A 25,709-nucleotide genomic window follows, 5' to 3' on the forward strand; every position below is an offset into this window, starting at 1 on the left:
TGTTTATACAGAATTGATAACAAATTGAAAAAAAACCGTAAAAAACATATCAAAATTTGTTCGTATGCATTGTTTTTACGTTTTTACGAATCGGAAGAAAATTTCAGCGAGGGGGGGGGGTTCAAACCCAGTGTTCCCCTCCCCCCTGAATACAGCATTGCTTAAAGATCTCAATATCTTTTTCTGGTAGTGATCACTGACTCATTCAATACAGTAGGACGTTTTTCTAGTTTTAAGCAGTTGATAGCTTTCCTACCACAACAAAAAGCCAATGAAATTTCTCAGTCCAAGAGAATAAATTAAATTATCAAGTTCCTGTTCAAATCTAATTTTTAGAACATGATCAAGTGCGGAGAATTAAGTGTTCGGCTAAGAAGGGAGAAGAAACATGGGTGAAAACGAAAAGAAAGAAAAAGAGGATGATATACAGTTTAATTCATGCTCTCTGTCAGTTAACATATAATTATTTATTTATTTATTTATTGAAAAACACGTCAAATCAACATACAACAAGACGGAGCACTTAAAAAAAGAAAAAAAGAAGATACAAACTACAACAAACTGAACAAACAAAGAAACCGAATCACTGATTCACTGAATCAGCAGATGGGACCATTTGTGTTGATATCGTCGTATTTTTCTATTATGCTTAGCTATTCATCTAGCGACGGCGAAGCCAGGGTCTGCGACTTTAAAATTTTCAATTACATGTGAATTCCTATACCAAGGAGGTAGACGAAGTAAATACTTCGCAAAACGAAAATACATCGCTCTGATTTTATTCTGGTCAGTTTTAGTGAGAAGTTTCCAAAAGGGCGTGGTATATAAAATGTGAGGAAGAGTGAGGGCGTTATACAAGCTTGCTAGAAGCAGCTGGTTGAATCGGAGTTTGCACGATACAACTGAAGCGTAAGACGCTGAAATTCGTCGTTTAAGCTGTTCGAGGAGAAGTTTTTGGGTGTGACGGATAGACGAACCTATGGGTAAACCTAGATAAATGAGGTGATCCACTGGCTGGACAGAGCTAGAACCAAGGGCTATGGTAGGACCAGAAAAATCAGTTTTCCAATTGAATAGGACGATTTCCGATTTTAAAGAGTTGAACTGAAGTCCAACTTTAAGATATTTGGCTTCATGGATTTCGAAGATATCAATTGCCTGCTGAGGGGTTCGGCTAAGATTCAGGATGTCGTCCGCGTACTATGCCCAAGACAAGTTAGCAGATGACAGAATCAGCGAAGATGGACATTGATCTTGTGCATCAAGGACATAGTTATTGAAATGGCCAGGAGAAGTGATTGCTCCTTGACGCGCTCCTTTCTTGACTGGAACTAGTCGGGTGCGCGGAATGGGGGTCAAATCATTGTTAGGAGGTAGCTTCAGTTGGATCCGTAATCTAGAAAACAGATTCCTGAGAGAACGAATGACAGCTAGATTCAACCCACGTTGATCTATTACCATGAGGCAGTTTGAAATATAATGCAGAATTCACCGGTATAATTATACCTATACTATAATCCTGTCGACCGTCATTATCAAAAATGGAAAGACAAAAGAGGCCAATCGTGAATCCACTTAGTGGTATTAGAGGTATAGTGGTATTTGAGTGGTATAAGACGCCATTTGGAACCCACCTGCCCAATTCTACGGACAATTCAGTCTTAGATGATTGTAACCAAAGCTTATCAAATCATGTCCAACTCATATTATCAGCCGTGAAAGATATTCGGGGCAAAATTCAAGGTCTTCGAAATGAAATGCCTGATATTTGACCCGTTTTAAGGCGTCGATTAACAAATACGAGAATTAAGTATCTCGCGAGCTAAATGGGATCAAAGTTTTTTTTTAATGTAAATATGATCGTATGCGAAAACTTGTAGTTCATACAATACAAAGTGAGCCAAACTACCCGACAACTGTACATTCTTAAAAAAAGCATTATTAAAAGTCCCCTTAAATTTTTCTTTAAAAAAAATGGTAATTTCTTAGAGAAAGTGGTAAATTTGCAAGTTTTCAACACAATTCAGCTAGAATAAAAGTGAATACATCACTTGATGCCTTTTTTATGCTCTTTCGTAATTCAATACTCGCTTCTGGGGGAAATTTTATTTTGAGCCCTTAAATGGGCTAAAACCTAACCCAACCTAGCCTAATTTTTAAAAGAGCATGAAACCCCTCTAAATGACATCACAGTAAAACTAACGTCATTTTGAGGAGTTTCGGATTTTTTTTTAATTTTCTACAAATTTGTTTTCATAATAACTTTTTATTATAAAACTAATGAAAATAATAACTCACATTCCTGAATCAGCTACAAATGGCAATTTTTCTCACTAGCCAAATTTTTTCAGAAACATATTTTAAAATTTTGGTTACTATGGGCTGTTTTAAGCCCTTTTAGCCTCTTTAAGGATAATTTCTCTCAGAAGCGATTATTGAATAATGAAAGAGCATAAAAAAGGCATCACGTAATGTATTCACTTTCATACTAGCTAAATTATACTGAAAACTGCTAATTTACCGAAAAAGCACTTTTAAATGCTACCTTTAAAAGTTTCAGCAAACCACTCCTATTTGGGAGTTTGTGCTATAGAAAGAGGAAGGATTGGCTTATTTGGTAGACCCTCAAAAAGAAGTCTGATGTGATGAGAATTACACAATTAAATTCAACGTGCTCAATAGCTGTGTGATTTTTTTCCGGGGTTGCCATAGCAACTCGTTGGTCGTAAATTATCAGTAAAAGGCTCATTCGAATGAGAATCGAACATTTACAGGGCACTTTTTATGCAACAAAAGAGATCGAACCACAGAAAAGCATAATTAATCGGATTGAATCCCAAGTTCCCTTAAGTTATATTAAATTCAAGTAGATGATCGCACAAAAGTACTCACACAACAGCATGCTGAAACTGTGATTTGTATGGTATTTCGTCCAGGCTGGCATACGTCTTTGAGGTACAGTGGTTTGTGTGCAGACTTATTCTCTCCTCTGTCAATGTTTAAAGGGGTGGCATTCACCGAGACTTGGACACTTGCTGGCCAATTAGTGTTCATGGCCCTATCTTCGTGATGAAAACATTTGAGCTGTAACTCCAAATCCGATCTAATAAAATAATTTTGTATTATTTGCATGCAACTAACAAGAATTAAAAAAAAGTCTATATGAATAGGTTTTTAAGCGTTAATCTACTACTTCAAAAAATCGCTTCATAAGTAGGGTGAAGGCCACAAACATTTTCTAAAATAATATAAGCCATTGAATAAAACTATTGAATATATAGAATAGGACAGAATAAAAATATATAGAATAATATAGAAATAATACATAGAATAAGAATATAGAATATAAAATAAAACTGTTGAGAATAATAATTACAAACACCATTTCCTAGCCTTTGTAACTTCTGAACAGTACCCAAAGAACCCTTGACGGTCCGTCCATCCTTGGTTTAGACTAACCCTTACGTTAGGGTCTTCAAATTACCATATAAACATATACAACATATGCAACTATATACAACAAAGGCATATAAACCCTTGTATTTTGTAATGCTTTTCAATGAGCTCTTTAGTTCAAACAATAAGGCTTTGGCGTTAAAGCAGTGTTAATGATATTTATAGAAGTAGTAACAGATGATGGGCGGCGTCCTTGAAAATTTTGAGCCCAGAAACAGTAAAACCGATGATATCAAACAGTTCGTGGTAACGAACTGTCAGTAAGGAGCGACCCGTCTCAATGGTAACCGAAACTCTAGAAAACGGGTTTTTGATACCAATAGATACATCAAAAGAATCAAATTTCAATGCTGATTTCAAATATATAATAAATATGAAATATATATAGATTTCAATGCTGCGCGTATCAAAAGTTACGCGCCTGAGAAAATTTGGCTGATTTTCAAAAAAAGGGGGAAAGGCCCCCTAAAAGTTATAGAACCTTAATGAAAATCAAACCATCATATTCAGCGTATCAGAGAACCCCACTGTAGAGGTTTCAAGTTCCTATCTACAAAAATGTGGGGTTTTTTATTTTTTGACGGAAGAATGAACATAGATGCGTGTCTATTTCTTTTTTTTTGTTGTTTTTTTTCCCCAGGGATGATCGCATTGACCCAATGGTCCTAGAATAACGTGGGAGGACTCATTGGAACGAAAATTAAAAGTTCTAGTGCCCTTTTTAAGTGACCAAAAAAAATGGAGGGCAACTAGGCCCCCTCCCACGCTTATTTTTTTCCCAAAGTCACCCGACCAAAATTTTGAGATAGCCATTTTGTTCAGCATGGTCGAAAATATGATAAATATGTCTTTTAGGATGACTTAATCCCCCGAAGTCCCCAGGGGGAGGTTATGAAAATTTCTTAACTTTACCCACTGTTAACATAGAGTCTTGGTTATTGGGAAGTATACAGAAGTTTTCAGGAGGGTTTTTTTCTGGTAGTGGGTGGGATGGGTGGGTCGGGGGTTATGTTGGAGGATCCTTTCATGAAGGAAGTTTTCATAGGGGAAGGGAAATTGCCATGAAGGGGGCGCCGGACTTGCCAGCATTATTTATTGGTTATTGGGAAGTATACAGACATTTCCAGGAAGGATTTTTTTCTGGAGGGGGCGGGGGGCTAGAGGAGGGGGTTACTCTGGAGAATCTTTCCGTAGAGGATGTTTCTTTGGGGTTAGGGACAGTTCTATGAAGGAGGTGCTGGATTTCCAAGCATTATTTAAAAAATGATCAGAAATTAAATAAAAAAAAAAACAAGTTTTTTCAACTGAAAGTAAGAAGCAACATTAGAACTTAAAACGAACAGAAATTATTATGTATATGAGGGGGTTCTCCCCCCAGTCAACACCTTACTCTTTACGCTACAGTTTTTTTTAGTGCTTTCAAAAGAGCTATCTATTCTCATTAAACGGCCTTTGTGATTCAGGGGTTTGTGAATCAAATTTTTTTTTAACTTTTAACGTAAAGTGGGTGTTTGGTCCTAGGGGGACAACCCCCTCATATACGTAATAACATATACGTAATAAAAAAAACAATAAAAAAACAAGCAATACGGCTCAATAGTAATCGAAACTTTTAAAAACGGAATTTTTATGTCAATAAATGTATCAAAAGAATGTGTTTATAATGCTGATTCTAAATATATAAATTCTATTAATTTTATTATTGCTCATGAAAGGCTACAAGCCTTACAAAATTTACAAGATTTTTTAAAGAGGGAGGAAAAACCACCAAAAAATGAATTAATCTTAATTAACATACCTCCGTTCGATGCGTCACATCAAAAAACATTATTACATAGGTTCCTTGCTCATATCTACAAAAATCTGAAACTTTGTATTTTCGCCAGAAAAAAAATATACGAATATAGAAGTTACTCACGTAAGTTAGTTTGTAAAGACATCCATTTAGCAAAATAAAAGTAAAATTTTTATGCAAATTTTGTTTACTTATTCAATGACGGTTAGCCAAAATAAAAGCTGCATTAACTAAAAATCGATCAGAAATTAAATAAAAAAAAAACAAGTTTTTTAAACTGAAAGTAAGGAGCGACATTAAAACTTAAAACGAACATAAATTATTCCGTATATGAAAGGGGCTGTCCCCTCCTCAACGCCTCGCTCTTTACGCTAAAGTTAGAGTCTTTCTCACAACTTTTTTTTTTAAACAATAAAAAACTTTATCGTAAAGAGCGAGGCGTTCAGGAGGGGACAGCCCCTTTCATATAAGGAATAATTTCTCTTCGTTTTAAGTTTTAATGTCGCTCTTAGTTTCAGTTAAAAAAATTTGTTTTTTGTTGTTTTTTTTACTTGAGACGCCTCTGATGGTGCTTTAAAAAAAGATGATCGTTTAAAATGTTAATTCCTCAACCAAATGGGCACGCCAAATGGCACGCCAATATATATATATATATATATATATATATATATATATATATATATATATATATATATATATATATATATATATATATATATATATATATATATATATATATTTATATATGTGTGTGTGTGTGTATATATAAGATTATGTAAATTTATATATATAAGTGTATAAACCACAAAAAAACTAACTACATAGTATATATCGGCATTAGTGCAGAAGTACAGGGGACCCATCCTCAAATATCCTCAAATGACAGTCCACAACCTCCTCCCTCACCCATACAGGATTATTATTAAAACTCCTTAAAATGTCAGAATCCTACGGCAGTATTACGGACTATAAAACACTTCATCTCAGCATTAGACCCTTCCCTTTTCAAAATTAAATTTCTAGATCTCCCTGAAACAACAGTAATTTCCACAAATCGTTAACAATCCCGATTATTCAAAGCCCCTTTCTTTGTAGGATTTTCCAGCTTCTTCAAAAGAGTAACAGCTTTCCCCGACTTCATGAAATCGATGAACTCGATGTTCTGACGCCAGATAAAGAAGCCTTTTGCAGAGATAGCTCATTCAAATTCATTATTAAAGAAGAATCTATGGAAAGTATATCGCATGGGAGTCGTAGGGAAAAAATATTCCAGAACTGGAAGAAGGTGGGCGTGCTTCAGCTTGAGTGTGGGTGAATTGGCCCTTGATTTGAAATCCTTCGAATAAGGATAGCAGCGTAGGTTTATTATTATTAGAAAATATTCCAGGAAAACGGACAGAAAAACATGCTTTATATGTAATTTGCATGTGATTTATTTTGAAGAAGTGAAGTCAAAGGCTGTGAACAATCAAATTATAATCATGATCATATAAATCATGGTTATATTATAGATATCAATATTAGTTCATGAATATAGCGGTGATGATCAATATTAACATTTTGGAACCAAAACTTGGTCTTGGTCTAATATATATCGTAATGTACAACTATCAAGCTTTGTTCCCTACGATACTTTGTTCGGGTCACAGCCCCCATGTTCCTTAAATTTTACAGCCTTGTAGACATATCTGCACCAGAACTAATAAGGGACATTCTCTCGATTGGTCCGAAGGCTCCCCAGGAAATTAGAAAAGTAGCAACCTAAGTTTTTTTTTCTTTTGACTCCCCCCCCCCCCGGACAAAAACCTATGACCCACCTGCCCTAAGGCTTAGTCATAAACTTTCAACTCCGATCGATCCTCCTAGGGTTTGCAGTATTAGGATACCTCTATATAACAAATTCAACATCTTATCAGGGGCGTAATTCGCAATGGCACACGGGGGCAATTACCCCCTCCAAACCCCAGTTCCCCCCCCCAGCTGAAATTTAGTTTATTCAAAAAATCTTGTCGAAACTAAGATAAATCTGCATAATTCAAGCATCCAGAGAAACGGGTCAGTTTTTCTTTAGTATGTCTTTGCCTCTATGGTACTATATGGCTAATTGTTCATTTTTCACAGTTATTTTCACTTGATTTGGGAATATTTGCTCCAATTTTGCCCCCCCCCCCAGGGTTTTGATGAAATTACGCCACTGCATCTTATACACGGATTTCGGAAGTAGTTTTGACTAAGTTTTGGACTTTTAGCAAAAGCATTTAATTGACTCAAGACTTAGTGCGTTTACATGGGTATTTCCCAATTGAAGATTTGAAACTAGTGCAAGTGCCACTAAAGTTAATGTAATTTCAAGTGAAAAAGATTATCATATTACCGATTGGAGAGGAGGGGGCTTTTAACAAAATAATAATAACAAAAAAATGAAAGTTCCTAAAAATAAAGGCTACTAGCAAAAACCCACAGGACTTATTTACACTCTTACCCTCGAACTTCATCTTTTTTTTAGAGGCCAGTTTGATAGACTCCACACTAGAATGCATTTAAAAATCCCTAGGCTCAAGCACATAGGCAATCAAAAAATGGCATCAATTCGGGAGGGGTGGGGGGGCATGCACCCCCTAGATTTCGAAATGTGCTTTTTGGGGTATTTTTATAGCTAAATGCCTTCTTTCAAATATTTTCATTGAAAAAATAGAAAAACAACATAATTGCCCCCTCCCTAGATTAAAAAAATTGCCCCTCCCCATAATTTTCTTAGCTCAGGACCGTCTGAACCGGAGACGACGAGTGGCTTCTCTCTCTACGCTGGACCACTAGCAGGAACAATGAGTAAATTTTCGTGAATTAACACCAGCAACTGGATATTTTCTTCAAACAAGCAATTAGTGCTTTGAATTCACTCCATCTACCATATATTCTTATAATTTTTAGTTACACTGAATTTTCTTCATAATTCACGGAGTAGTTAACTCAAATTTTTATTGTAGTCTATAATATATTTCCCTTTTTTGTGGTTAGATCAAAATGCAAAAAAAAAAAAAAAAAAAAAAAAAAAACAAAAGGTTTTCATATACCATGTATAGTCAAACTTTGGTTTAACGTTTGAATGACTCCTTGATTTTATTAAAGCACGCTATCTGTCAAAAAAGAAACGGTAATAGAAAAAAAAACTAACCTGTACATGAGCGTCTGATGAACAGTCGGTTTTAGCTGAAATACATGGTTACTTACTGCCAAATTATGCTCAAGTCGGAATGGGGGTAAAAGAATACCGTCACGGACCGGAAATGTCAATCGGAGTTCGTCATCTTCTAAAAAAAAATTTTTTTGGTGACAGGAAAAAACAGTGAGAGTTCGTCAGTGTTGAAGTGAACAAGTCCGTTTTGTATCCCAAAAGAGATTCTGAGCCCTTAATATACTAAATTTCATCCAAAAAAATATCGAGTTTGAGGCAATTTCAGAGCTGCATAATCGATATTAACTTGTTAATGTTAAGGTGTTATTAAGCGATATTAAGTTTAAACTTTAAAAACCCACATTGCGTATAAGGTCCATAAATGTTGAATCGTTTTCGAGCATAATCTTATACTCGCGAAAGACTCCAAGGAAATTAAAATAATCGAAAATCATTAAATTATCATTACTTCAATTTCCCAGGATTTCCTTTCATAAAAAAAAAAAAAAAATTAGCCTTACGCCCTTTTCTTCTTGCTCTTTTTCTTTGTTTCTTTTTTATTTTTCATTTTTTTTCTCAACAACTCAAAAGTTTGTGTATTTACCTGCGATTTAAATATCTCTCGTTTCTGATACGTTCTTCTTCCATTAGTATACAAGCGAAATTAAATCGATATTGAGCTGTGTAACTGATGTTGAGTTTAAACTGCAGAAACCCGTATTTCATACTTCTAATGCAGTACATGCAGATTGTTAAGTGGTAGTCTTCTGGGTAGTCTTTAGTGGTAGTCTGGCAATGAATAGCTGTGCCTCCTTCTTGCTTCCAAAAAATGGCAGCAGTTTTATAAGGACTATTATACAGTTTTAGGTCGCTTTGTCTGTCTTAGCTCTCTAGAATTTTTATCTCCAGCATTTTAATTAGGGGGGGGGGCAAGAGGGGTCCATACCTGGATAGTCAAATTGCATCAGATGTGTAATATTCTTTTTCTCCACATTATTGGGGGGCAACTGCCCCCCTTGCCACCTCCAAACGACGCCTCTCCGTATACTTGTCTATCCTCCTCCCCTATTGAAAATATTTTTTCTTATGCTGGAAAATGTCAGAAATTATGCGGGAATAGTAAATATATTAGGGATTACTGGGGGAACTTTCAACTTCCTCCACATCTGCGCTTGTATTAAAACCATGTATCTAACCATTAAAAGCTCGGGTTATTTTAAAAGGGCTATTTGCATTTGAGATAAAAAAAATTGCAATACGGGAATATTACTTACTGAAAGAAATGTGCAATAAATGTAAATTCAACATAATGGAACAGTTGCTATGAACTGCATGCTAATATTGAGAAATCAATATGATCTGCCAAGAATTTTAAGCCAAGCATTCTTATTTTCCCAAGACAGAATAAAAAAAAGTTCGTATAAGTCATAACCATTAACTAAAGGCATAAAAATCCTGTTAAATTACGTTCTTCAAGCTACAGTGGCAGATACAGTGGAAGTGAGAGGGGGAGGATGAATTCGATAAAAAGAAAACTTAGATGATTCACACAAAGGCTATTATATATTATAGGAACTTATCAGAGATTTCGAGGAAGAAGCCAAATCCTAAGAGCTCCCTACTGCAAAGGAGCTTGACGTAGTTATTGTATCATCAGTTCTAAGAGGTTTATTCTCCCACATTTGTATTCCAGTTAAAAGTAAAATGACTCCCAACGATACAATCGAAAAAATTTCAGCTAGAAGCAGTAATCCGACTTGGCAAAAAGATGATGAGTAAATATGTAGTAAAGAAGCTCAAAGTATCTACGCTCCCAAATTACTCAATTACACATTCCTCCCTCCCTCCTGCAATTACTGACGAGTATTTCGGGTCCCTATCCACCTGAAAACATGTACGTAAACAATTATGCTGAGACCGAAATATTTATTTAAAGAATTAGTTTATTCCTTCGGTCATTATGACAAATAATGAGTACAAATGACAAATGAGTATAAATGAGTGTTGGGCAATATTTTCCAGTTACTAAAAATAGTCGGTATATTCCAATAGTATCAATTGGTGGCGGGAGACCTGTACCCCCTAGATATTTTACCCCTTCCTCTTAGATTTTGAAAAACGCCTTTTTTGGGTATTTTCATTGAAAAATGCCTTAATGAAAATACCCACTTATTTTTTATTAAAAAAGAAAATCTGCTCCCCCAAGATATGGAATAATACATACCCCTCCTTATTTTCGTGTACTGTCACCACTGACAGTTAATATTTTATTTATAGCATGTGCATGCATCATTCTATGTGTGCATGTATATACATTACATTTTTCATTTATTATTTTTTCAAAGAATGGGAAATCTTTAAGCATGGAAAAAGATATGGCAAAGCTTTGAGCAGGTCAATTTCAGACAATTAGTCAATTTCTGTTGATGACCTTTCAAATGACACTGAATCTACTCGTAATAACCACCGATGTCAAAAGTCATAAAATAATGTCAATTGAAGCCTATTCATGCCAACTGATATAAATAGAAAAGATTAACTACTTATTTGCTTTAGTCGAGGCTCACAAAAAAAAATCTAACAAAGACTAATAAATCATACTAGAGCGTATGCAGACCCTGGACAGCACCAGAGAGGGGCGAGGGTTTCTGCAAAAAAAAACAAGACAATGAAAAACTTCACTTTGAGACCTATATCAATCATTTAAGGTGTTCTAATTTATTAGCATTGTACATTCGGAAAATTGCTCCCGATGGAAATCTGCCCTTTCCGAAAAATTTCTGTACGAATGAAGTCCAGCAAAAGTAACTTTCTAGATATTAGTTGCTCAAATTAAAGGAAATAAATAGAATTCAGTAAGGTGATAATGCTCCCTCAGAAAGAAGAAGACAATGATACAATGTCTCTTTGATACCTAGGCTGCTGTGCCCCCCCCCCCATCCCCTTGTCATCGGATCTATTTAAAACCAATTAATTTTCATTTTAATAAAGACATTAACCCCTTTAACACATCTAATGACACATTTAGGATATTTTAATGCATTACCACCAGACACGGGAAATTTGCCTCACCCCCTCCCCCAATACAAAATTCCCGGGCGGTATACTGATTTAGAGGGCTCAGTATTAAAGTGAGTCAAGTCCGGCAAACGTAACTTTCGAGATGTTAGACCAAATTAAATGAAAAACTAAATCCCATAATTTTACTCATAATTTCTTAGGGTCATTAAACAGCGGCTGAACTAAACTGCGAAATTAAACTGAATGAAATGTTTAAAATAACTAAATTGGACTTAATTGTATCCTGAAAAGTATCAGCCAAAACACAATTAGAACTCGGTTGTTGAAAGAAGCAACAGCTTCATCTTGGTTGGGATATCAGTCCCAACAAAGGACAACAGAACTTTAGATAGAAAAGTTTAACTGCCTATTTCCTTCAATACATTTAAAAGACTCAAAATTTAGCAAACTATTAAACCATACACATATGAGGGCTCAGTATCAAAGGAAATTAAGTCTAAAATGAACTGGACTAATTGAATAGAACTTAATTCAATCTTAAATTACATCAACCAATGCACAATTAGAACTTAATTGCAGTTGAAGGATAAATAACCAGTTTTATCTTCTTTAGGATATCAGTACTACAGGGGCGGTTTTAGGTGGTGAAATAGGAGGCACTTGACCCGGGCGCAGAATTTTTAGGGGCGAAAAATTTCAAATAAATAATCTAATGGTTACAATCGTTTCGTAATTTTATTTTTATTAAAATAAAGTAGAGGGCACAGCTAATAAAAGAAAATAATAAAAAAATTATTAATAATTAAATCTTGCTAAAATTTTGCCTCAAAATTTTGTGGGAGACGGGGTGTTGTTAATCAAGGTTTTGCCCTGGGCACAAGAGAGGCCAGAAACACCACTGTTGTACTATGAAACCAACAATATACCACATTCAGTTTCATACTCAATCATCCAAACGGAATTTATATATCAATAACTATTTTTGTTTCTTTCTATTTACGGGAGGAGGGAGGGGAGGGTCACTTCAAATTTTCGGAGGACTTGAATCAAAATATTCTTAAACTGCTGCAAATAAAATCGGTCGATAAAGATCCCCTAGAAGAATCCATCTTAGTTTCTAAGTTGTTTTCAAAAACAAAGTGTCAGATACTCCCTTTCGTTTTTAACACAAAGATTTAATCATGAGAATCATTTCATTCATTTAAATCTTTCCATAACCGATCAATAATTTAACTTCTTTATGTTATGTATTTACCGAACGCTTTGAAAACGGGGAATGGACAAAAAAAAACAGACTAAAACATATGAATGGTTGGTACAACATAGACAATTATAAGAACAATCCAAAAGACAGTCGAGAATACGAAAAAACCAAAGTTTCCCCTAGAGAACTCGCTAAGGGCCAGAGCCCCACTAGACACAAAAGATTTTCTCTTCTATTATTATCGCTTGAAAAATAAAAAATTGCAGAGAAATACCAGCGATTGCTGGGATGCAGTAAATTTGTATCTTCTCTCTCTTCCTTTCAAACGAATTCCTTTCAAATACATAGAAAGTCAATTGTTAAATCATATGTTGATTTAAGATTGATTTAGTTTAAACGATTTTTGGAAGGGAAGGTAAGGTGGGGGTGTGGGAGGACAAACACCTTTTCTACCACCACAAAATTTTAGTTGGCATTATTTTTACGAAGATTTTTTGTATGATATTAAATATTTAGATTGGGATTGAAAAAGTATTGTGATGCAGTTTATTGGATCCACAGCCTGACGTTGAGCTGAAAAATTCAAATTCATTAAATATTTTCCTTCCTGGAAAAACCAAGTTTTCGAATTACCAAATTTTGAAATTGAATAATTAAAAGATTTTTTTTAACAAAAGAGAAAGTACGCCAGAAAAAAATTTCATTTTGTCTGTAATTACTAAAAAGCTTTGGCATACAATTTTATCACCTGCTGATCCAAAACAAAGAAATTATAATAACTTAATTTACTGATTGTTGTTGTAAATGAATATTTTAAATCTGATAAGTAGAACATTTTTTAAGTTATAATGTATCATGTTTTATTACCAATATTTCTTTTGTCAAGTCATGACTTGGGTCATTCTAAGTCATTTGAAAAGTAAATTGATAAATTTACTTGGGAACTTCACTTCAAATTTTGAGTGATTACGGCCATTAAAAATGACTGTTGGAACTCAAAGAATTTGTGACAATTTTTATTAAACTGGGATTTATTGCCCACCCAAAAGCGTATACAAGCGAGAGGGATCTTCCGGCATTAGCCTCATGGACTCTAGAGATTTAAAAAAAAAAATTGATTATTTTCCTACACATAATTGTGGATACAAGTTCTTTTGATTTTTCCCGCGCCCAGGGATGTATCCAGGATTTCTTTTTTTGGAGGGGGTGGGGGTACAAAAATGTGTTTATATGCATTTTTGTTACGTTTTACGAATCGATCAAACATGCTGGGTGGAGCGGAGGTCAAATCCCCCAACCTCCTGGATACGGGCTTACCCCCACCCCACTTCCGAAATAAACTCCTATGTATACGCTGGAACCTAATATCTTAAACTCAAAACATGTAATAGTTCAACTATAAAAAAAAAAATTTTTTCATATCAAATACTAAAATTATGGATTTGTATATGATTTTACAGTTTTGAGGGGAGGAGGGTTCAACCTGCTTTTCTCGAAACGCTATTATATCACATGTAAAAATTAAGCAAATCGCCGCTTAAAACACCTAGTAAGATAAACATTACTCAATGCACTGAGACTTATTAGACTACTTTACACCAGAATTCAGCTGAAACAAAATTCCAACCAATCAAAATTAAGCTTTGATAAAAGTCAGCTCAGCACAGAAAATATAACACAAGCTACATTCTACATGACGGAACATCGACTCAAACAATATTCGATCATGTAAAGGCCAACCTAACCTTCCCAAAATGTCCTTTAAAACTTTAACCATCTACGCCCTGTTCCCCCATTGTCTGATAACGAATAGTCTAGTGATTAAATGTTGCTAGGTTACTACTTCCCCGGTTGGATATACTGGGTTGAGTTTTGCGTGGGTTGAAATTTCCCTGGTTCGAGCTTTGCACAGTCAAGTTTTGCGCGAGTGGGGTTTATCGTACAACGAATTTGTCAGGTTGGCTGAGTTTCACCGAGATGGCATAGCTGGACGAATATATCAAGCTTTACCCTACCTTCAACATAGCTTATTGCAACCGATTGCAATTTATTTTCATCTCTGACTGCCAATGAAAACCTTTCTTTTTCAAAGGAAATGGTTTTTATTGGCTCTCAGTGACGAAGATCCATTGCAATTGATTGCAATAAGCTATATTGAACGCGGGGTTAAGTGGGAAAATCTGAAATCAGCCTGATGATTCTGAAACTTATTTGATTTAACATAATTTAATAAGTTTTATATCATACAATTTAATGAATTTGGTCCATAAACATCTTATTTTTAATAAACTTTTCAAGTAGACGCGATTTGACAATACAAATCGAGAAAAGTCGACTAAAGGCGACTTTTTGGCGAATCATGGAAACTGACATATCATTTGGCGCTCATTAAAGATTTTGTACTATTAATTTGAGCCGAGAAGAGATAGAGAAAAGCGAGCGTTGAACGTTTTAAAGAGACAGGTAAGCCTGACTTAGTCCACGCTTTCTCTTCCAAATTCCATAATTTTTCAGACTTCTGCATAATTTTCTACAATTTATATGTAATTAGCAAGTTTTTTTTACTGCAGTTATGAAAAGGTCAAGAGTTAATATTACATATTTTTAGTTAAGGAAACAGTAAACTTTCTATAGCCCTACTATACCAGGTTTATCAATAAATTTTAGGCTACAAACAGGGGTGCGGATTTACAAAATATACGGAGCGGGCAAGGATTTTTTTTTCGAATTTTTTCTTAAATGAAGGTACAAAAAAGGATATTTTTACAAATCTGGGGGTGAGGGTGTCTTTTTTGCGAATTTTAATGAAAATAATAGGAAAATCTAAGGGGGTGAGTTCCAGCCCTCCTCCCTTCATTGGTACTCCTGGGTACAAATTCCCACGTTCGTGGTCGCTGCAAAGCTTATTAAAGCGTTAGTGAAGAAAAACAGATAAGTAAAATTGAACTTACTTCCTTGAGTGATGTTAGGTTTGATGTCGACTAAATTAGGCTTAACGTCCGCATTAGGGCTAACATAAGGGGGCATGTTTGCAGCAGGTGTTAAGGGTGGAGTTGGGTTTCCAGGGATGGGGCTATGTTGATAATTCATCCCTTGTCGTACACTCATTGATGAGTCAGGTGATTGCACAAATTGATTATTTCCATGATATTGGCCCATGTTCGTGGGTACTGGTCCACCCTGAGGCATAAACTGAGGGTTGGGTGGGCTGCTCATTGGGTTAAAATACTGATTGTTTGTCTGGTAACCAGGACGCATTACAGGTCCCATGTTAGGTCGTAGTGAGGATTGATAGGCTTGCATGTTTGTTTGGGGTCCACCATTGAAAGCAGGATTAAAACCAGCTCTTTGATGCTGGTAGCCTTGCTGAGAATACTGAAAAATACAAAGAATTGTAAATGACAAATATTTAACTTGTTTGACATTTTTTCTGTTGACTTTTTTTTATTTATTTTTTAAAACGCATCCATTCAACGAAGAGGGATAGCAGAAAATTCCTCAAAGACATTATTATGTGAACAAACCAAAATTAACAAAATGTGTTTTAGAAAAATAACAAATTTTGGCCTAAAACACAGTTTTTACGAAACACGTGCTCTCACTGAAATAATTGCCTTATAAATTTTAGTACGTGTTTATTCGTATTATCGAAAAACACGAAGACCAGTTTACAAAGTAGAAACTCGCCCAAAAAATGACACTGCGCCTAATAATTGAAACGAATAATCGTTTCACTTACATAACCTAAAAAAGTATTAATAATTAACTCTTGCTAAAATGTTTTTCCTTTATTAAGTAATTTTATTAAATAGTTTTTGAATTTTATTAAAATTTTAAGAAATTCATTAAAAAAAATATTCTATTAAAAACAAATCATTTTTATTCTATTAAATTGATAGTAATGGAATAATTATTATTATAAGTTATTCCCGACAAACCGTGTCTTGACGACAAAAATGCCACTCACGAATATCCAATGGAAAGTAAGGATGGCTTATAAGAAAGTCTAGTCACGAATATCGTCGATATTAACGAATATCGCGAATTATCACGAATTATTACGAATATCAAAATTATCGAATAATGAAATTATCACGAACATCGACTGAAAAAGCAAGTCATTTGAAAATTGACCACACTTCCATTGTCCTAATCAACTTCCAGACTGGCACTGATAATTGGGTCTCAATTGGGATCCTACAAGATTTTCATAAATATTATTCGTCTTAAGAACTTACTGATTAAAAAAGTAAAGAAAAAGTGAAATTTGTAGGTTGTTTTAAAGCCGTGAGTGCAATTGTTTGAATTCGACGCTAAAAATCACTTGACAGGAATAATTTCCGCTTGCGGTCTTGATTCGACTTCCAAGTCTAGACAATTCTTTTCTTCTCAGGAATATCGAGAGGGAGAAATTTATTATAACAAACAAACAACAGCTTCAGTTTAATAGCCACCCCCCAGAAATAAAAACAATACACTAAAACTAAAAAAGAAAACAGTGCACAACACATTTCTTAGTCAGCACCACAAACCTAATTACAAAACAACTTCGGCAAATATACTATTCTATTAATACCCAAAAGGGCCGTGAATATTTATTTATTTACCCCCCCCCCCCTTCCACCTCAAAAATAGCCTGAAGCTTTGTGAAAGTCGCGAGTATCACGCACAAAGCTAATCGGCTTCGCTAGCCAGTTAACGAACAATGTTTTCTAACTGCAACGGAAAAATTAAGTGCAAAATCTGTCATAAATAAAAATATGTCAATCTCGACATTGACCTCATTTTCAATCACCTATTTCTTTGGCGGGTATCGTTTCTTCTTTTCTTTTTTCATCTATTCGGCAATCATTGAACTTAGTAACCTTGTTCATACTACTTTGTCTTGACCATCACAGGAGACAAACAATATTTCTAGAACGACTTTGAGCAAAATTGGAAAACATCTGGTCAGACTTAATCCATCACTATCAAAACGGAACTATGGAGACGAAACTTTTCGCCGGCAAAACATAAAACCATAATAGAATATTCAACTAGTATTGACAATAAACGAAAATTAGACATTGATATTCTATCAATCTGTCGAATGACTAAGACACCAGAGAATGTAGACGAATAGAAAGAAAGACGAGGAAAAAACACCGCAAGGAGATGAGTGACGGCTTCGATGGGATATTTCTAACGTTTTCAGTGTTCCAATTCCAAGAGTTTATAATTACTTGACACCAAAAAAATCCTCAGCAACGAAACAATTTTTGGCACAAACCATGAAGCCCGTTTTCATTTTAAAGAATGTGGATTTTGCCAGATAATTCCTCGCCAGTCCTCTTGTCACGCGCTACTAGAATTATCTTTTTGCTTGAATTTTGCCAAAGTTCTAAGGGAGACGTCAAAAAACCTATTGGTTCACTCCTTCGGGAAAATGAATAAGAAACCATTATTATCTAGTGAGCGCATTCCCAAATGTTTGCGCTAAAATTAAGCAACAATGCAAGGGGTTGTGCACTAAGGTTATTTCGTGCACATCAGAGGCAGGTTCGAGGGCGCGAACGTACATAATTAAAGGCACAAGAAGCAGTGACGTCAATTAGAGGGGAAGGTAGGGGGACAATTCGCCCCTTAGAATTTCAAGTAAGGCGTGCTTTGGTATTTTCATTGAAAAGTAATCTTTTGAATTTTCGTAGAAAAAAAAACAGAAAAAATTAATAAATAACCCCTCCACTAGATGTTGGAAAATACACTCCCCCCTTATATTTCCGTTAATTGACGTCACTGGCAGGGGTAGTTCTGGGAGTGGATTCAAAGGTATAGGATTAAGTATACTTAAGGCTCATAGTGCAAAACTCCTGTCAACTTTCTTCATCGCACTATTTTGACACTGTTTCTTGAAACGTGTTCAACTATTTTTGGAAGAAAAATGGAATGACAGACTTGTCATGACTAAGTAGTGCAACATTACGATATTTTACTGGGCAAGTGCCACTGCAGGTTTTTACATTAGGAGTGGGGAATATTGCGTCAATCACATGCAGTGATTCAAAAGGTAGGACATAATTTTTAAAGAACTGAAAAATAAACATAAGATTATGGTTCTTTTGACTGTCATATGACCAGTTATTTCTAAAACCAAGCTTTACAGTGTTTATAGAATTTTGAAGCAAAAAACTTTCGAAATCTAACTATTTCAGAAAAAAGTCATAAAATTATATATAGCCCATTTCGGGAGACAAAAAAGAAACTGTTATATATATCTTGAAAACCTAACAGGATATGGGACACTAGCTTAGACCAATCGACGCAGCGTTTCACTTTTAAGGCGTTACATGGGGGAGGTGGGAGTTATATCTCAGATTTGTTTTTAAAGAACTGCATAGCTTCTTCTGATTTTCAGTAACTATGATTCACCTCTCCCAAAATAAGGATTCACAAGAAAAGCTCTGTCCGACTTAGAAAAAGAAGTTTTCAAAGAGAAAAAGAGAATGGTGTTAATAACCCTAAATCTGAGAGTTCTTCAAAGTCAATGCTTAATTAAGAAGGTGAGGTGAACCGTTGGAAACTAGAGCAGCTGATAAGTTTGTTAGATAAAAATAAAAAGATGTGTGCAATAAGCTGCTGAGAAGATGGCTGATGAAGGGGAAAATGCCAGTAGAATGCATAATCTACTAGACATCAATGGAATGAATAGTAAGATGCTTATGAATGATAATGTTAAGTAACTTAGATGAAGATGTGTCACCAGTTGTGGACAGAATGAAATCTAGTTACAAAAAAATATGAAATTCAAAATGCACGGAAGGAGCTGTTCCAGTCGATGCTAGATCATGATAATATGTCCAACGTGTATCCTCAGGACTTGGAAAAGGGCGTCGAACTATCTTTTTCAAAAAATCAAACAGTTAAAAAATTACAGTTTGGGTTCTCTATATTGGTAACACAAATTTCATTTATTCTAAATTTAATGTAAGTCGTCATTCAAATTTTTCTTGTATCTCCGCAAATTCTAATTAAATAATTCTAATTAAATAAGAAATTTCTAGTTAAATATGTGCACACACGTCACGGTTCTACATTAAAATACAATTTTAATGTACCTAGTACATCAAAATAAGAACATTCATTTCCCTTGACCACCTTAGGTCTATTCATACCTGAAAACTGCAATTTTCTAAGATTTCTCTTTTGGTTATATCAAAATTATGAGGTTTTGGGGGCAGTGACGCAATTTTCATCAGTAATGCAATGACGAACCGCGAAAATAAATAACCAAAACTAGCTACTTGAATTTGGCAATACCTTTCGTCCGAAAAAATTCTAACATTAAGAATCTATTGATTCCTAAAGACTACTACAGTTTCAAAGGAAAGCTACGCTTTCTTAAGCTTCCTAATACTATAATTTTTTTTTCAGATTTCCGCCCACAATCCTTTTTTTTAATTTCGCCCCTGCTAATTCCAAAAAAAAAAAAAAAAAAAAAAAAAATGCACAACCGCACATGGAATTCTATCCATTTAAATATTTGATTCCCGGATTTCACTGGTTCCTTAAGTCGATATAGTTGTGTTGGTTTCCACTTTAAAAATTCCAACAATTAGATTTCATTTCACCTGTCGTTGGTACCAAAGAGTATGGGTAACTTGCAAGAGCGGGAACTGGCGCTAGTGCCGACCAAAAATATCTCAACGCTATCTAGCGTCAGGCGACATTGCTTTTTTTAGTGTAATAATAAGAATAATTAATTTAATTTGTGTAATTGGTGAAATAAGTGTCATCTCAATTCCTGGCCGAAAAACATTTACAAAGATTGAAAAAATGGCGGGTGTCACCAAATATTAGATGGCGTTGGTGGTTCTTTTTGCCAACACTAGTGCCAGCTGCCACTCTTATAAGTTAACTATACTCTTTGCTTCCCACTTTGAGAAAACCTAATTTTTGTTCTTTTTTTCTTCAGGGAAGATCTTGCTTTGTACTGAAAACGAAACAAAACTGCAGGAAATTCTTGGAATATAAATGATTGTTTTCTTTTAATTTATATATTAGGAAGGTGTGAGGCAACTAATTTTATGTTTAAACCATTTTAGGGGAGATTGCGCAACAAAAAAAGATTGTTGAGATTGCGAGAAAAATGCTTTGAGGAAGGCTGCATCATCATCTAGTTTCTTCTTTCTTTTGTACATTAAAAAAACACACCGCTGAGGTCAAAATATAATTATTTTTTACTTTTTAATCGGATTAAAAACTACACAGATTTATTTGGCTTTTGAAACTAAAAAAAAAGAAGAAGAAAAACATGTTTAAAACCAAAACTTGAAAAAGAAACACAATATCACTTTTGATACATATAAATACTAAATAAATGCTGAGGTGTAATTTATTTGCCCCCCCCCCTTCAGCTGATGTGTACTGTCTTCAAAAATCTTGTCAGAACTAAGATAGGCCTACGTAATTCAACCATCTAAAGAAAAGGTCAGTTTTCTTTAGTATACCTTTGCCTTTATGGTATTACACTGGACATTTTTGATTTTTCACTGTCATTTTCACTTGACCTGGGAAAATCTGCTCCAACTATGAACCACCCTCTCCTCCCCAAAGGATTTTGAAAAAATAACATCACTGCATAAATGTCTCAAATTAGGATTGAGTGATTGACTAGGCGAAGCAATGGCAGTATTATGCTATTCTACTTTTTGTATTGTTTATATGACATTTTAAACCGTGAAATAGCTGACACTACTCAACTTAATTTGGAGAAAAAAAAAACATTCAGTTAAGTTGGTATAAAAATGATGCACGATATTGAAAAGGTGAATGACTGTTATGCTAGGACATGAGTACAGCGATCAAAAACCGTTATATAATTGTACTAATAATAAAAACACAAAAAAAACACTTTTTGTCTCAAATCTGCAACCTAAATTACTTCTATTTTAATATGGATTTGTTTTTAGCTTGGCAAAAAATCAATATATAAAACATAGACTAATTACAGTTTAAGATTCGCATCTTAGATGACGCGTACAATGAAACAGTGTTGATACGAACTGCAGGTTCATGATTGTCTTTTGCCAAAAATCCATGTCATAATTTCTAACTTTAAAAATTTCTAATTTCTTTCTAGAAAAAAAAATTGGGAAAAAATTTTTTTTTTCTATCCAAATTTTTTTATTTTTTGGCTAGAGTATTATATGAACCACCCTCCCTTCCTTATTCCAATCCACGATTTATTTAAAAGGTCAAGAAATATATATATATATATATATATATATATATATATATATATATATATATATATATATATATATATATATATATATATATATATATATATATATATATATATATATAAAATTTGAAATCCGTATATCGATTCTCACAATCCACGGATGCAATTACTTATCTTGAGGGTACAATACTTGTAGGGGGGAGAGCATTTACCAATGTCTTCGGACCTCTTTCGAAGCAACAATGGGCGAACCATATAAAAATTACGAACAAAATCAGAGACCGGACCCAGCGGTCCAGGCACATGCCTAGATCTAAATTTTCTGGGGGGAGGGAGGGCACAAAGTCTCTGACATTTGAATAAGTGCTGTGACAAGACGTACTTGTGTTTGGAGCCTCAATTTTGCTCTATAGCCTATATTAAGCAAGCATTTATGGTAAAATCAAATTTAATTGGCAAACACTATTTTAATAATTGCGAAAAACTCATTATCATATCTCCATTAGATAAATACGATATGGTTGTATCCAAAACAAAAGGGTGTATGTAACATTTCAAGTTGCACAGGAAACCCAAAACCGGGATTTTAATCTCTTGGTCGGAGTTTCTTTCCTGAGGATTTAATGATAAAAATCAACAACAAAAAATTCAGTATGATGCTTAATAATTTGGTCTTATTTTGTACGTAGTAGGTATTATTATGTTTGACGGTCCTTGGGCTAGCTAGAGCTACTTAAATTTGTTTTTGTCCTAGTCATGGTTAGTATCTCTTATTTCCTATGAACTAACCTTAACATACCTCTGCAAATGCAACTTATGAACGAATATCAGCCAGATATTTCCCAGCTCATTTTCAAAAAAAAGAAATATATACACAAAATTTCGTGCTGGGCCGACCAAACAATTTCGCTAGAGGCCTTTTTGCCTTAGTTACCAAACAATTTCGTTAGAGGCATTTTTGCCTTAGTCCCCAGCCCGCTTGTGACCCTGTTAGAAACAACACTGCTGGCCCTTTTAGGCTTGTTTCATGATTATTGTACCTAACTCAACCTTCCTCTTGTGATTTTTTCTAACACCGAAGTAAAAATACTTGTTTCTTAATAGGATAGCCTAAATGATCGGTTATATAAGCCAACAATACTAAAGATCTTCAAATTTTTCTTTTACCACTATTATGGTGACTCCCATCTTGCACGAAATGCGAATAGCCACATTAAGTTTTTCACGTCTATCTACCTATTTTGGGTAAATTCATGGCAAAATTTAATTTGAAAGCGAACAAAAATCATTTACTTGGGGGCTTGTCATTTCCTCCCCCCCCCCCTTTTTCGAGCAATTTTGCCTTCCCATCCTAACAATCTAATTCAGAATCCATAGAAAAAACGAATATGACAATAAGCTTTAATTCAAAATTGTAACCACGTGTCTCATATGAATGTTTATTTGGCAATTCCGGCTGTATTGTCTTGAAAGTCATAGCCGAAAGGAAGAAGTGAAAACCTTTAGTGGATCAAGTCGGAGAAAGTATAAGGTACGCAGCCTATTAACTGTTGATCCTCTTTTTCTAATTTTAAATTCTCTATATATTGGTGCTGAGTTGTGGACACAAAGTTTGTCTTCTTTAGTAGAAGGGGGGGGGGGAAGTCATGATGAGTTTAACAAGTATATTACGCTAATTACACTAAGTCACTACACTAAGAGCGAATAATTATGGATTTTGTAGAACCCTTTTAAGCTTGTTCCTGCGGCGAGTGATCGTAAGAAGCGGTTTAGGTTGGCTCTGGTCGCGCTAACCCCCTCCTCATAGTTTGCAACTGTGTCAGGCTGTCAAAGGCCAAGACTGAGCCCGGAAGACACATTTTTCCTGACCCCCCGCCTATTCCTAGCAATACGGTATCAGATGAAATCAATGTGACGGCATAAAAGTAGCTCTCAGTATTGGAAGCAAAGATCTGCGCCTAATGTTCCCCTGATCTTCACCTATAATTTTTTTAGGGGGATGGGTAATAAGGTAAATTTTCTAAAATATTTTGATAACAGATCCCTTTTGATTTTCAATCCAGTACAGGAAGATTCTGCCATGAAAAAGGTTGTTATTAAGAATGGAAAAAAAAAATATAAGTAAGCACAAGGCCGTACACAGAATTTTTTTCGGAGGGGGTTTAACACAAAAACAAATTTTAGGGAGTGGGGGGGGGGTATACACAAAAAAAACTCAAAAATGCAAACAAAATTTGTTTATATTTATTTTTTACGTTTTTACGTGTCAAACAAGCATTTCAGGGGTGGGGGGGGGGGTTAAAACCCCCCTAACCCCCCTCTGGGTACGGTCTTGAGTAAACATATACACAAATCCAGCATTTAAGGAATTTTGCACTGGACTGAGGTGAAGCTCGACCTTTGGAAATTTCTCACAAACAGTTGAAATATTTGTTAAAAAAATAGAAGTGGACTAATTGTTATTCCTAATCACTGTATAAAACGGGCATGATCCAAATAGCATCTGTTCTATAGAAGGATTATTATCATGGTACAAAATTGTCGTCCCGCCATCCAGGAGTATTTACCTTTTTGGCCTGTGTTGCTCCCCAAAATATTCGCTATATTCAAGACTTGTTAGTCGAAAATCCCCTATAACTTTGATACTTTAAAAGTCATCTTTTCAAACATCACTAAATCATACGAGGCATTAGCAACACAAATTTAGGAGCGCTGTAACAGGGACATACACAGTGGGAGTGGGGGTAGGGGCTGGGACTCCCCGGAATCCAAAATTTTCGTGATTTTTTTACCCTTCTTATTCAAATTATAAAATATTTTATGTCCCCACCCACACCCCCAAAAAAATCATGTGTACACGCCTGCACAGTAATACTTGAAAGTTTAATTGTGACGTGCAATTTCATTTTAAAGACATCTGTTTATAGAGAGCGGAGTAGGTAGAAAATCCCCTAAGATCAGTCTGAAGAACGGTCCCGGAAATTTTGAAAAAAAAATCACTGTCCTGAAATTTACTTTCCGATGAATCAGTCTCCGCCCCTCCCGAAATATTCTTCTGATCGGAGTCCCAACTTTACGATAACTTTACGATAAAATACCAACTTTGTGAATATTATGTGATAAAACTCTACAAAATTGGATATCACGTGATATCGTGAGATCATGCCTTATTTTCCTTTAAGCGATCTTCCTTCCTTTCCTTCCCATCATTTGTAAACGGGTTATCAGAGTCGACGCAGCAACATCTAAAGGCCTATACACATAGATTGTTAATTCAAACTAATGAACTAATTCGTTACTATCAGTTAGTTACGATTGCTTCATACATTGCCACCCAAAATCAATGCCTATGAAAATTTCAGCTCAATTGGATCCCGAAAGTGGGTAGAATTTCAAGGCTTAATCTTTGATATTAAACCCAAAAAGACAAATATAGTGTTCTATAAGAACTGTCAAAAAGGCTTATAAAATAATAAATACCTGAGGATTTGGTCCACCAATAAAACCACCAGGAATATTGTTTGGCATAGGTCCACAAACGCCCTGTTGTTGTCGTTTTGACGTCATGTGTGCTGCAGGATTTGGATATGGAGCACTACGACCTCTATACATTCCAGCATTCATATTTTGACCTTGTCCCCCCTGGGGACCAAAAGAATCCTGAAAAAATATATTTGCACAAATGATACCACAAAAATTACCGTATTAGGGTTCAGATTCAAATGATACCTAGCAGAATTTCCCAAACAAACAATCTTTCTCGAAATTGGAATTTGTTGCGTAAAAATGGCTCTAAATCTCCCAAAATCTCCTTTGCGGTTTAAAAGATTGATAA

The 25,709-nt window shown here is 35.0% G+C and overlaps 1 protein-coding gene across 5 annotated transcripts in view; it reads right to left on the bottom strand.

Moving 5' to 3' along the window:
* Positions 1–25,709, bottom strand: part of tna (Zinc finger MIZ domain-containing protein tonalli) — a 172,212-nt gene that overhangs the window by 58,014 nt on the left and 88,489 nt on the right. For all 5 annotated transcript variants that reach the window (XM_089088789.1, XM_089088786.1, XM_089088787.1 and 2 more), the window contains 4 exons: positions 25,355–25,534; positions 15,603–16,026; positions 8,427–8,562; positions 2,893–3,103 (listed from right to left, as the gene is read on the bottom strand). In XM_089088789.1, the coding sequence (XP_088944915.1) occupies positions 2,893–3,103; positions 8,427–8,562; positions 15,603–16,026; positions 25,355–25,534 (951 nt within the window). The remainder of the gene's footprint in view (positions 1–2,892; positions 3,104–8,426; positions 8,563–15,602; positions 16,027–25,354; positions 25,535–25,709) is intronic.

Source organism: Artemia sp. Qi Xiang Cuo, chromosome 5 (genome assembly GCF_049724085.1).
Source record: "Artemia sp. Qi Xiang Cuo chromosome 5, ASM4972408v1, whole genome shotgun sequence".
Taxonomy (NCBI): domain Eukaryota; kingdom Metazoa; phylum Arthropoda; class Branchiopoda; order Anostraca; family Artemiidae; genus Artemia; species Artemia sp. Qi Xiang Cuo.